The 14,403-nt window shown below is 49.6% G+C and overlaps 1 protein-coding gene across 3 annotated transcripts in view; it reads left to right on the top strand.

Annotated features, from left to right (window-relative positions):
- The window catches only part of CTIF (cap binding complex dependent translation initiation factor), a 147,439-nt gene extending 133,765 nt beyond the window's left edge, over positions 1-13,674 (top strand). For all 3 annotated transcript variants that reach the window (XM_063179582.1, XM_063179581.1, XM_063179580.1), the window contains 2 exons: positions 7,200-7,253; positions 9,110-13,674. In XM_063179582.1, the coding sequence (XP_063035652.1) occupies positions 7,200-7,253; positions 9,110-9,325 (270 nt within the window). In that variant the 3' untranslated portion in view covers positions 9,326-13,674. The remainder of the gene's footprint in view (positions 1-7,199; positions 7,254-9,109) is intronic.
- The last annotated feature ends 729 nt before the right edge of the window (positions 13,675-14,403 follow it).

Here is a 14,403-nt window from a genome sequence, read left to right as displayed (position 1 = left end):
GAGAGAAGCACCATTGCTAGTGGAAGCAGCTGGACACAGACTGCCTCTCACAGCTCAGCTGTGTTTTTAAATTCCAACAAATCACATTTTGGAGCATGGCAGAGCCTGTGCCTTGTGCAGAGATCAGCACAGGCAGATCCATAAGGGAAAGGTTTCCCCCAAAACTTTGTGTTTGGGCAACCTCAGCATCAAACGGGTGAGCAGAAACTATTTCACCTATGCCGGTGAACTTCTAGAAGTCTGTTTCCATGTGCTCACTTGTTCCTTCCCCAGAGAAAGTCAGTCTCATCTGACTTCCCTCACTTCCAGAGGGGGACTCAGTACCCCTTTAGAGGGGGTGGTGCTGGCACAGCTTGTTGGTAGGCACAGAATGACTCAGCTGACCTTCTGGTGTCCTAGGTCAAGGAACTGATGGTAGCAAATTGTAGAAATCCTGAAACTGGCCCTGCGGTGCTGCCTTTTGCAATCACTCATCCCCACAACCTTGTTTGTACTTTGCATGTTCCCAAGTCTTGGCTGTTTTCACCATCCTGCGTCCTGAGGAGAAGTGGAGCTGTCTCCACTTGGTCTCACAGACCATTGCCTGTGTCTCAGAGAAGTGGGTGACTCTCCCCGTGCAGAGCCATGCAGTCCCATGGATCTTATCTCAGGCATCTTCCTTAAAGACTTGTGACAGTAGGTCAATAAGAGGCTGCTGGAAAGGCAGAAAATTGCTATTGATGTCTGTCTGCAGAGAGACCGTGAAGCAGAATTGGCCTGGGCTCCCACCTAGCAGACCATGGGGATTCCAGGAGGTTTTGGGAGCTGGAGTTCCCCAGCTGTGGTCCATTAGAGCACTAAGGCTGCCTGCAGAGCTGTGTTAGCACCTAAACTGCACTGTCAGATATAGGGGATGGTCACAGAACCACGGAATGCTTTGGTGTGGAAAGAGCATTTAAAGCTCATCCCATTCCACCCCCTGCCATGGGCAGGGACACTTTCCACTAGCCCAGCTTGCTCCAAACCCTGGGATAGGGGGCTCCAAGCTCCAAGTCCAGCCTGTCCTGGGACACTTCCAGGGATCCTGGGGCAGCCACAGCTTCTCTGGGAAACCTGTGCCAGGGTCTCACTACCCTCTCCTTTCACCTATTTAGTCTGAATCTCCTCTTTTTTAGATTAAAACTATCACCCCTTATCCTGTTGCTGCAGTTAACTTAGTCCTAAAAAAAGTTTTAAGACTAAAAACTTTGTTGTTATCTTTCTTATAAGCTCCCCTCATAAGGGGGTGTCCATGATGATCCCAACCACAGAGCTGGAACAGATCCATCTGTCAGAGGACCGAGTCCATCATGGCCCTTCCCAAGGCACTTTCTGGTTAAAAGCAGGACGGGGAAGCACCATCTCTCCCACACTTCCAGTACAGTTTGTCCACTCTGCTTAAGCTCCAAGTGGCACAAATAACTGATATTCCTGAAGGAAATGTGTCTCCCTTTTCCCCCTGGCCTTGCTCCACACCAGCAGCGAGCCGATTGCTGCGCCTGGGCCATGCGTCTGCAGCACGCTGGCTCCCCTGAGGTCATGCTCCACAGTCCCTGGGAGGGGGGAACGCTGTGAGGCACCTCCTGGTGACCCAGGCGTGTATGAAAAGCATACCTGTGGGCAGGCTCAGCCCCGAGGCTGCCGGGGTGTCCGTGCCTGTTGCCACTGGAGCCGTGAACCCGAGATGCCCGTCGGGGAGAGCGGCGCGTGGGCTGGGGTCAGCCCGGCTTTCCCTGCCTCTCATCCCAGCCTCTCCCAGTGGCTCTGCGTGGATATTTTCCAGGTTTCTTGTGCTTTCACGCTGGAGTCATCACCGAAGCGTCATGAAACGCTGCATGCTAAGGGGTAGTTAGTGGCCAGCATTGCTTATGTGTCGTTTTGCAAGCGATATCGTACACAGTAATTAGCACTGTGCCTTGCAGGAGAAATATCATTGCATCTGGAAAGGGTAATGCGTGTGTTGGGCTGCTCCCACCCCATCTCCTGGGGAGAGTTGCTGAAGAACACAATTAAACCTGCGTGGTTTAGTGATAAGGGGTGGTGGGACGGGTTCTCCTGTCCTCCTCGTGGTGTGGGCACCCCTGAGAATACCAAGTAAGCACTTCAGCTTCTCAGCAGGCCAGGTGATCTCAGAAAGCAGATAGTAAACCCAAATATTTGGGGTGAGTCCCAGTGTGTTCACTTTGTGGTTTGCTCCTGGTGGCCTGCTCCCCATACACAAGCATCTCCTGCTGCTCAGCAGGACCAAGCTGGTGTGATGAGGCATAGCTGCAGTTTTAGGGCTCCTTTGGTCCTTCAGCTGTGGCTGCGTGTCCACCTCGTGTGGCTTATGATGCTTACCTCTGCAGAGATGTAAAGAGAAGGCTCTGAGGCCATGGAGGCCGGGGGAGATGGGTCCCAATAGCACACCATGGATGCCAGTTTTGCTCAAGAGCCACCTTGCAAGGCACTGCGACTCACCACAGCACGCAGCACTTCCAGGAGCAGACCCTAAAACTTAGTTTGGGTCCCTTATGCAAATGTCTAGCACCCAGAGCCCACCTAGGCATGCTGGCTCTGCAGAGGACCTTGTCCAGTGCTCATCTCTCCGAGTGACACAGAATTTTGAATGAGAAGGTGCCTGATATCTCACACCAGTCTGCAAGGCAGCGAGTCCAGCACCAGAAACAAAAGTGAGAAGCCTTTCGCAACTGAGGCTGGGTATTATATGACTGGCCGGGCAGATTCTGGCATGCAGCCTCCTCTCTTAGGAAATCAGGCAGACTCTTTGTCTGCTCTCCAGCAGGAACTGCTGCTTTCATTGCCCAGCTTAGCCCGATACAGGGGAAACCGGCTGGAGAGCAAAGGGAAGTTTTTCTCGCAGACAGCCCCAGCCTCCAGGGGATGATTACAGGTTAAACTGAGGAGCTCGAGAGTCCCAGCTCACCTGCCCTCTTGTCTGCCTCATGCTGCTCTTTCAGATCCCTCGTCCACATCCATCAGCTGGTTTGAGCCCTGTGGGAACCTGGTGGAGAGGGAAGGGATGGTGCCCACAGTGGGATTTGGGCAGAGGCACGCAGCAGGGAGGAGCAGCTATAAATAGTTAAATAAATAATAATTCCAATGTGGGAGTGCTGATTTAATGGGTATAGAGTGTTTACCTTAAAATATTTTAAGTAAATATGAATTAGAGTGCAAACAGTGAATGCAATTCAATTGGCTGGTGGTCACACGAGTGCTGTGATTTCTGTGGAGCTTTTTTTTTTTTTTTTTTTTTTTTTTCAGCCCTGGTCAGGTCTGACTCAGGGTTGACAGAGCTTTGGGAATCACTGTGCTCTGGCTGAAGGAACCACCCCAGTGCTTTGAGTGCCTGGTGCTCACATGGGGCACCATCAGTGGGCATGAAATACCCTTTGAGAAATGCAAGCAAGTTGTCGTTGATGGGTGAGGACATCCATGGTGGGACCCCAGGCAGCGCAGTCCTTGCAGTCAACAAGGTTCAGTGCCCACACCAGCTCCCTGATCTCCTCCTGCTCTGTCATGCAGGGCTCAGAGGCAGACAGTGCCTACAGCCCAGCATGCTGCAAACATGGTCAGCAACACACAGAGAAACAGTGGCACCGTTCTGATCCTGCAGGCTTCAGTCCATTGCACTGATGCAGGTGGCTGGCAGCCATCTGTGGCCGTGGATTTGGGCTCTGGTTCTCCAGAGTAGCAGCAGATCTCCCTGCTGGGCTGTCCCTCATGTGCAGGGATGTCCTGGGCCTGGTGGGCAGGCTGTGGGCCTCCCCAGCCTGCCTGTCTCAGGCAGAGGCTCACCTGTAGTGCCTCAGAACTGGTATCCCTTGGTAGCCTATGGAGCAATGGAGCATGTGGTATCTGGGTGGGCAAGGTGGGGCACATGGTGCCTTGGAGGGATGGAGCTGGTGGATCCTGGGTGGAGGAGGTGCAGTGCATGGTACCTGGATGGACAAGGTGGAGAGCACATGGTGCCTCCATGGACAGGGTGGAGAGCACATGGTGTCTCTATGGACAAGGTGGAGCACATGGTGCCTCCATGGACAACGTGGAGCACATGGTGTCTCCATGGACAACGTGGAGCACATGGTGCCTCCATGGACAACGTGGAGCACATGGTGTCTCCATGGACAACGTGGAGCACATGGTGTCTCCATGGACAAGGTGGAGCACATGGTGCCTCCATGGACAACGTGGAGCACATGGTGTCTCCATGGACAACGTGGAGCACATGGTGTCTCCATGGACAACGTGGAGCACATGGTGCCTCCATGGACAACGTGGAGCACATGGTGTCTCCATGGACAACGTGGAGCACATGGTGTCTCCATGGACAACGTGGAGCACATGGTGTCTCCATGGACAAGGTGGAGCACATGGTGTCTCCATGGACAGGGTGGAGAGCACATGGTGTCTCTATGGACAAGGTGGAGCACATGGTGCCTCCATGGACAACGTGGAGCACATGGTGTCTCCATGGACAACGTGGAGCACATGGTGTCTCCATGGACAAGGTGGAGCACATGGTGCCTCCATGGACAAGGTGGAGCACATGGTGTCTCCATGGACAAGGTGGAGCACATGGTGTCTCCATGGACAACGTGGAGCACATGGTGTCTCCATGGACAAGGTGGAGCACATGGTGTCTCCATGGACAAGGTGGAGAGCACATGGTGTCTCCATGGACAAGGTGGAGAGCACATGGTGTCTCCATGGACAAGGTGGAGAGCACATGGTGTCTCCATGGACAAGGTGGAGAGCACATGGTGTCTCCATGGACAAGGTGGAGCACATGGTGCCTCCATGGACAAGGTGGAGAGCACATGGTGTCTCTATGGACAAGGTGGAGCACATGGTGCCTCCATGGACAACGTGGAGCACATGGTGTCTCCATGGACAAGGTGGAGCACATGGTGTCTCCATGGACAACGTGGAGCACATGGTGTCTCCATGGACAACGTGGAGCACATGGTGTCTCTATGGACAAGGTGGAGAGCACATGGTGTCTCTATGGACAAGGTGGAGAGCACATGGTGTCTCTATGGACAAGGTGGAGCACATGGTGTCTCTATGGACAACGTGGAGCACATGGCACCCTGATGGACACATTAGAGCACACCCATTCTCCTTGTTCAGCCAAGTCACATCAGATGAAGATGAGGTGTCCATGAGGGCAGGGTGAAGTTGGAGGTGCCTGCCCAGGGCCGGGGGTAGGATGTGTTCACTGTTTCATCACAGGTGAGACTGTTCCTCATTACCAAGTACCTGAGCACTTGACAGGGACATGTTCATCCTCACAAACACCTTCTGAGGTAGGGAGGCATGTCCCAGCCCTGTGTGTGGGAGCTGGGGCTAGGGAAGTTGCAGCCTTTCCATGACCACATATCCTAGGCAGGGAGCAGGATCACTGAGGAGACCATGGCAGAGGAAGGGCTGGAGTCAATCCTAACTAGTTTCAAGCTTTCATTTTTGTGTTATGTTCTTTACTAAAGAACACCAAAAATAAGAAAGGTGTTGTTAAAAGGTATTGTCTGTTACTTTATTTGCAGCCCTGCTTCATGCCATGCTCATGAGCTAAATAGCCCAGGAGGGAATATCTGGACTACTGCCTGTTTATATTTTTCCCTAACTGATATTTTTTTTTCATTGTTGGTGTTGGGTTTAAAATAATCTCATGTTTTCTTGTGAGGAATCCGAACCGTTTGTGAGAACTTATCTCAGAGCACATGGCTTGGGCTTAACTAACATTTTCCAAACAACTTAGGAGAAAGATAAACTGCGGGGTGGGGTAGAAAAAAAAACCTGTTGGATGATTTGAGAAACACTGGCTGAAGCTTTGGCTAAGGAGAGGGACAGAGTGCTCAGTGAGATGCTGTGAACACCATCCTCAAAGGAAACAATCTGCTTTCTGCTGAAAACAGGAGACAAAGCTCTGAGAGCAGTGGTAGTTCCTTGTGTTGCCTGTTGTTTCCCTATCTGTTTTCCAGCCAACGTGGAGCTGGTAAACAGACATTTATTTGTAGAGGGAAGGAAGCATGGAAAAATAAGAATGGGACCGAGAGATGGTAAGGCCTAGAGTCACAATTCTGATTTTAACTAATGGATATGACTTTGGAGTAACATTTAGTTACACTCAGCGATTTTTATATGGGCAGTTTTAATTGGTTCAACTGCTTTTAAAAAGTCTACTTCTCTCTAATGAATGTCAGATGATAGTGAAGCCAGTTTTCCCATCTTTTTTTCTTTTGCTTAGTGATTACTGCACAGAGGGATTAGCTCAGGGTCATCAGAGCTTGTACTTTGCAAAGTGATGGGGTGGAAGTAGCTGTGAGTGTTGCCAGTACCTGTAACTGTCATACAGATGAGAACAAAGGAAAATCCATATTTTTGTTCCCGTTTTGAGGATCCTTGCTCGTGGTTTCAGTGTTTGTGGGGTGAGACATGCTGAGCTCCTACACTTTGCCATTGTCATATGGAGCTGTTGACACTTGCTACACACCCTGAGTCTGAACCAAGACAGATGAGCATCATCCTGCACTGTCCTGTGCCATGCCCAACAAGATTTTGGGTTTTTCCTCAAAGCTACTCCTGCTTGCAAGCTCATGTTTGTAACTCGGAGTTCATGGAGAGCAGAGCAGGGTTGGATTTGGGCACCTGGAACTCCGTAGTTTCATTGGCACCCCTGCCCCTGCAGCACTGTGTAACCAGCCTAGGAGGAGCCATATTAATTACAGTGGATTGGATGTAGCTCAGGCACTTTTGTGGCTGTCAGAAGTGTCCCCACGGGGATGGAGAGGTTCAGGGGTGGGTGGCAGAGCCCTTCCTTTCCAAACAGCCACTCCTAGGTCTGTGCTACTCCAGTGTTGTTGACTGATGGCTGCATTTATTCCCTGTGCATGTGAAATGAGTGTTTTCTCACTGCCTGCCGTGGGATAAAAAAAGCAATGTAACCTAAACAAAATCTATTATAAAAGTTGTTAATCTAAATTTTACCCCATGTTTTGTCACTGTTTATTTTAAATTTTTGTATGGACAATCTGTTTTCTTCCCTTCTTCTGATTTTGTGTCCTTTCTCCTGGAAGTGTCAAATGCCAAGCAGGACGAAGACATAGAAAGTGGTAAGGGAGGAGGAGGAGGAAGAAGATCATGCATTCCTCACTGTTTGTCCCTTCTGTCTTTTGCAGTTGTTGCAATCTCAGGATGTGAAGGAGGATGCCGTGCTTTGCTGCTCCATGGAGGTAGGGAAGCACCTCTACACCTGCCCTGATCTCATTGCTTTACCCCTTCCATCCTTGCCCATGCATGTGTCAAGCAGCTGTTGGATGTTTCCAGACCCAACAGCTGTGTGGCCTCTGTGCATTTTGGAATGATCAGATGGATTGACTTGGAAGGGACCTTTGGAGGTCATTTAGTCCAACCCATCTGCAATGATCTTGAACACTTTCCATTAGGTTGCTCCAAGCCCCATCCAGCCTGGCCTGGGGCACTGCCAGGGATCCAGGGGCAGCCACAGCTGCTCTGGGCACCCTGGGCCAGGGCCTGCCCACCCTCCCAGCCAGCAATTCCTAATTCCCAATGTGCCAGAATCTGTGCCTGCCCTCTGGCAGTGGGAGCCATTGCCTGGGTGCTGTCCCTGCCTGCCTTGTCCCCAGGGGCTGTGCAGCTCTCCTGGAGCCCCTGGAGGCCCTGGCAGGGGCTCTGAGGTGTCCCTGGAGCTTCTCTGGTGCAGCTGAGCAGCCCCAGCTGTGCCAGGCTGGCTCCAGAGCAGAGGGGCTCCAGCCCTGGCAGCAGCTCCTTGGCCTCCTCTGGATTCCCTCCAGCAGGTCAATGTCCTTCCTGTTCGGAGGAATCCAGAGCTGGATTCAGGATCCCAGGTGGGGTCTCACAATAACAGTTCCGGTAGAAGACCAGTGTGATATGAGAGCCCTTGAGACTCTTGTCACTGGGCTCCTGATGCATGTAAACGGATGCAGAAGTTTGGTACCTGGGGTCCCATCACAATATTATATCATCCTGGTTCCTTCAGATCTCACCCTCCATTCAGTTTTTGACACAGAAATGGCTGTATTGGAGCAAAAGCTGCCCCATGACTCACTGTGCTCAGCAGCAGTTTTTCAGAGAAGGAAGTGACTGGACATGGCACCCAGTGCTCTGGTCTGGCTGACACGGTGGTGATCAGGCACAAGTTGGACTCAACGACCTTGGGGGCCTCTTCCAACCTAAGTGATTCTATGATTGCATGAATTATAGCAGAGTTCCTATTAGTTACTTTTTCTTGGGAAATGATGGCCCCATGGGGACAGATTCCTTTCTTGCGCAGAGCAGTTGCAGTTGCAGCTTGAATAGTTAAAATTCAGCAAAGCAGGTGAGGAGGCGGATTTGATTTTTAAGGTGAGGACTTTGGGGAGCTCTGCTTTAGGGAGCCTCCCACAGACTCATCACTGTCCACCCCAAACTTGGACCTTTTCTGTGGAACCTCCTAGGGCTTGTGCTACTCAATGGAGGCTCTCCAAGGAGTAATTGTTTTAGAAAAAGCCCTTGGCTGTCTGCAGCAAAGCAGCACGACAGGTATAAATGCAGATCTCGGCAGGGCAGGATTTGTTATGCACACAGGCGCGTTCTCCTTATTCCAGCTAATGACTGGGAGTCACTGGGAGCTCTGAATCAGCGAGTAAATGAAGGGCCAGGTAGAAGGCAGGAATACCACATCACAGCCTGCACTTTGTTTTGACAATAGCATGATTTTTAGGTGGGATTTTTTTTTTTTTTTTCAAAAGCAATCCGTCGCTGCTGCCTTTGAAGTCAGTGGGAGCTGAACCATTCACTCCTCCAGCAGCTTGGTGCAGATGCTTTTGAAAACCTCACCCTTCGTGTTCAGCTCTTGGAGCCTGCTGCTGAGTGGTTTTGGTTTTCTAAAGCCATGACGCCTTTAACCTTGCCTGCACCAGGAAGGGCAGAATCGAAGGGACGGGAGAGGTGTCTGTAAAAAGCCAGAGGGGTGTTTTAACATCATAGAGTGGTAGAATCCAATCTCAAGCTAGAAGGGACCCACGCGGATCAGTAATCCATGGCTGACCCCTTCTTCTCCCGACAGCTGCAGAGCACCGGCCGGCTGCTGGAGGAGCAGCTGCCCGAGATGATGACGGAGCTGCTGGCGATAGCGCGCGACAAGATGCTGTGTCCCTCCGAGTCCATGCTGACCAGGTCCCTGCTGCTGGAGGTCATCGAGCTGCACGCCAACAACTGGAACCCCCTGACGCCCACCATCACGCAGTACTACAACAAGACCATCCAAAAACTGACGGCTTGAGGGGCAGGGCAAGGTGGGGTGGTAAAGGACGAGAAGAAGAAGAAGAAGAAGAAGACATGCGCCTTGACGGGACCCGGCAAGAGCTTTTCTGATTTAAATCCCCCAGCAGACCAAACCCCAGCATGCTCGAGAATACGTTCGTGGGGTGGGGAGGGAGCAGCATGTTTCTTTTTCAGCCGCCTCGCCAAGTGCCACCCCTCCTCCCTGCCGTGGTTTTGTTTTAGGGGTTTCTTTTTCTGAACTCATTGCTCAAGCAGCAGCAGCGCATCCCGCCGGGTTATTGTTTGGCTTTCGAAAGAAGACAGAGAATTTGGAAAAGGAGGGGAAAAAAAAAAATAATCTAAGTGGGGGCTAGTATTGTTTTCATGCCGTCCTCCTGCCTTGCCCTGGCCAACTGGCAGGAGACAGCACGCAGCAGATGTCTCGGGAGGACAAAGCCAGGCACACACTACACCAGACGCTCATAATTGATGGCTTTTGTCAAGCGGGGCTTGCGTTAGGTCCCCCCCTCCTTCTCTTGTTTTCGACTTTCTGTGTGTTCCCCCCACCTACCCGCCACCCCTTCAGAGGCAGATTGGAGAGTGGGACAACTTTCTTACTTGCACTGGGTTTCCTTTTCCTCGAGCGTTGGTAATTTCCTCTTATCTTATTGTATTGTTGGACGGACAGTTGTGAGCAGCTCGGGGACGGGGAGAGCAGGGCCTTCCCTCAAGCTGGGAAACTGTTTATGTGAAGATGCTGAAGCAGAAGGAGTGTTTTAAAGGAGTCCTAAAGCCACTGCAGAAGTTACATAGCCACCGTCATCTTGCCAGTAACCTCCTCGGTGGATTGAGAAACGTGTCCTTTGAGCTGGGGGCTCTAAAAACAGGGGATTCTGTGGCTCTTGCTGTTCAAGTCGCCGTTATTCCTCAGCCACTATAATCATTTAACTTTTTTTGTAATAATTTTTTTTTTCCATTGAAGGAGTGCTTTATTGTTATTACTGTCATGGTTGTAATTATACATTTAAATCCAGGCCTGTTATAGTTGGGCCTAATAATGTACAGGGCAAGGGAGAAATGAAGGTTTGATGTTTTTTGGAGGCTGGTAAAGAAAAGACAAGCAGCGTATAGCAAAAAAACAAAAAAAGGAAAAAATAAGAGGGAAAAATAGGAAAAGCCAAAAATAGAAGTTTGAGCCTGGCTTCTAACTAGCTGAATATGCTATCCAGCGTTCCTAGGTGTGTGCAGTGTGCTGGAGCAGCTCTGTCCCATGCTCGGTGTGAGTGGCACAGTGCCATTGAGGGATGGGGGACTTGTCCAGAGAGGCAGGGTGTGCTCGGGGATCCCCAGGGGCTCCAGGATCCCCTCATGGCTCCTGGCTGGAGCATCCCAAGGGAGAGGACAGCTGTGTGGAGGTGGGGAGGTGACACCCAGAGGGTGAGAGGCTGGTCTGGGGCAACACCTCAATCATGAAGAAGACACGGTGGGCTCCTATTTGCTGATCTAGCAACACTTTGACTTAGGAAATCCCTCCAAGTGGTTTTTCTAGTGAAACCTAGCAAGGATGCAGGCTGCTCCATCCTGCCTGCAGGAGCCAGGGAAGGCATGATGCCATCAGCTCGTCCTGGCTTCTTCTCACTGTTCAATTTATTCCTTTTATGGTAAGAGAATTTATGCCACAGGGATGGCACACACGGACCCCGGACCAGGCAGGCTGAGCATGAGCTCAGCAGCTCAAACCCGTTTTTCCAAGCAAAACGTTGCATTTCTGGTGGCTTGTAAAGAAGAGAGATTTCACCCCGACCTCCTTGGATGTGCAGTATGTTCTTGGGTGCCTTATGAATGTGTTGGTCTGTCTGCGATGGGGAGGACGCTTTTGCTGCAACATTTAAAGGGCAGAAATTTTCAGCAGAAAATGCATTTCAGGGGGGTGAGCATCGTGACGCTGCAGTTCAACATTACCTGAATTTCCGTCTGGTTGTCTGCTGATCCAGTTTTCATTCTGCACCTGGAGCAAGAGGAGCTGGAAAGAGGAGCTTCAGTTTTCCTGCCTGCCTAGAAAGCAGCAAAATGATTGCTGAGTTCACTAGAACTGCCTGGAAGAACTAACTTTTGCTTCACTTATTCGAGCCCAGGAGCTTCGCACAGTGAGGGCGCCTTGCGTTGGGTCAGCTTCATTAGTAGCAACGTGGTTTGATAGTGTTAATGAGCAGATGAACTTCATTAGGACGGCAAAGCCCATCAGTATTACAAGGCTCAGGGCTGTGCCCATCGCTCTTTGTTTTTTCTGCTCCCTGAACTCTCAAGGAGTGGAGGAGAAGGGGATATAACACCCATCACAGTGCACTCAGGCAGAGTGTCAGTCTTCTGGGAGAAGGCCTGAAAAATAGTTTTGTCTTGTTGTTTGGTCTTTTTTTTTTTTTTTCTTTTTTTTTTAAGAACAGCAAAGTCCTATAGCAGGGACAGAAACCTGATGGTTTGGGGTGCCAGGGATCCTGCCAGCAGTGATCCAGACTGCCACTCTGGCCCCTGCAGCTTCTCACTTCCCACAGAATTTTTTCTTGGGATGTAGGGAAAGAAGAAAAAAGAAAATAAAAACACAGATAATTGGGGATTTTTTTTCTAAAAACTTGAATTTTTCACCCATCAGTGCATCAGGAGGCATTCAGAGTCAAAGTGTAAGCCACAGGGCAGTATTTCTCCTAAAGCATTTCCCTACCCCTGCCTGCTGTGAGAGCTTATTCAATTTTCTCATTGTGGGGCAATCCTGAATCCCCCACTAACCAGGCTTGGCCCATGACTTTCCCTTCCCACACTGGAAATGAAGAACTTTCATGTGAAATCCGTCGTTTTGTAATGTCTTGCCATTTATCTCTGCTATTAGCATACATTCATCCAGCCATTAACTGCTTTGATACATCAGTCACTCTGTTGATGTACAAGATTCAAAATATTGACCAAAAATGGGGGTTTCTCCCCAAAAATTACATGCTGCCAGTGGTATCTTTCTGAAGTCCATCATCAGGAACCCGGCAGACACATGACATCATTCACCAGGGTACCGTGTTGGGAAAAGAGGTACCATGAGGACATTTGATGGGCAGGATGGGGAACAGCGCTGGGGAAATTTTTGGGGTGAAAGCACCTGGGGATCCTGGAGTGTTTTCTTCTCTCTCTTTCATTTTTTTCTTTTTTTTTTTTTTTTTTTTTTTAATCTTTTGGCTTACTTTGCAAATGATCGCCAAAGAGCGTAATTCTCCAAAATGTATTTTTGGGTGCAAAGCCGCCAGTTACATCTCTCTAAATCAGCCAGATTCCATCTTTGCTGTTCAATAAAAGTATTTGTGTGGGGTTTTACTGCATTGTCCCCACACAACTACTGTCAGCAAAGGGGGAAAGCCCTCGGGCCAAATGTGTGTGGGGCCAAACCTCAGGGTGGTGTGGAGGCTGCAGCAGCATCACCTCTGTGCCCATTTCCCTGGGATGCAGAGCAGGTTTGCTGACACCCTGCCAGGCTCCCCAGGTTATTATTCACCTCAAAATTCCTGGTAAAACATCTTTCCAAACTGATGAGTTTTGCTACGCAGAAAGTGACTTGCTTGGTTTCCCCATGAGGGATTCCACTGCTGTTCAGAGAAGTCTCGTGTATATGGAGGTGAAACAAAAATGGGGAGAAAAAAAGGTAGGAAAAAAGAAAAAGTAAGTGATTTGCTTGGTTCCCCTCTTCCCCTGAAGGAGATTAATTAGTATCTATTCTTGGCATGATTGATGGCTTTGAAAGAAAACTTGTCAGAATAACTTACGATTTATTTTCGTGCTTATTTTTATAACACCCCTCACTTGGAAATCTCTCAAAATCTTAAATATGATTTTTTTTTTAATTTCTCTGCTGGGTATTTTATGGCTTTACACTAATTTTGCTCTTCTTGGTGATAGCTATTAAGCAGTCCTGGTGATATTTTCAGTATTTTTTCAGAAGAAATTATACTAAGGGTTGCTAAGTCCACTGTCTATAGCCAAGGGAGCTGTGGTGTCCTGCAGAACACAGAGTTAATGCTAGCAAATTTTTTTATGTATTTATTTGCATTTGAAAAAGCAACATTTTTAATTTAATCATATTTGTTAAACTAAGCGCTTTAAAAAATTTTTAAAAATCAAAAAAAAAAAAGGAAAAAGGTTTTGGGGAGAGTAAAGACTAGATATTCATACTTAGAGAAATCACAAACTCATCGTTTTCAGCATTTCAGAGACTGTTAAAACAAGGGAGCTCATAACTCTTTGTGGCAATTCAGTCTTTGTTTATAGAACATCCAGATCCACTGTATGCTATAAAATGCCTCATCTGAGTAATAAATGTTTAAAGCTTGACATTTCCCCATCTCTTTGTGGGTACGGGGTGTCGCTCCTCCTGCTCTGGGCAGGACCATCCTTTGGTTCAGGCTGTGGGTGGTGGGGGCAGAGTGTCCCTGGTGGTGGGACACAGCTCAGGGGGCTCTGTGGGGCTGGCTCAGTGCTCCTGGCTCTGCTCACGTCCTGCTGCTCCTCCTGTGGGGCTGGGTGCCTCTCATGTCACTCCTGGGGGAATGGTGCAGAGGGCTCGGAGCTCCGTGGGTGATGGATTGAGCCTGGCTCCTGATCTGCCTCCTCAGCTGCCCATTCCCTGCTCCCCATCCTCTGCCCAAGGAAGGTGAATTTCCCTCCTCTTTGTGTCCTACCTCAGCTGGGTCTGCTGGAGAACCCCCAGTTTAATCACATACATTCCACCCAGTGCTGCAGCAACAAGGGCTCGCCAACCACTGCTGCCTGTTAAAAATAATCCTTGAAAATGATGCTTAAGAGGTTTGTCACAAATTCACAGAATATTCTGACTGGGAAGGGACCCACAGGGACCATCAGGTCCAGCTCTCCAGTGAGTGGCCCAGACAGGGAGGAAGCCACAACGTTGCCATTACCAGCACTGTGCTCTGACCAACTGAGCCAATCTCGGAAAAAAAACTGGTTTCTTCCAAGATTCTCAAGCCCAAGACAATTAATTTTTGGCTAACTGAAGTGCCCGTGCCTCTTTTCCTGGTACGAGGGAGATAAAAAGAGAGGGGA

The sequence above is a fragment of the Melospiza melodia genome, chromosome Z (assembly GCF_035770615.1).
Source record: "Melospiza melodia melodia isolate bMelMel2 chromosome Z, bMelMel2.pri, whole genome shotgun sequence".
Classification (NCBI taxonomy): domain Eukaryota; kingdom Metazoa; phylum Chordata; class Aves; order Passeriformes; family Passerellidae; genus Melospiza; species Melospiza melodia.
This window is presented reverse-complemented; position numbering and strand designations above follow the sequence as displayed.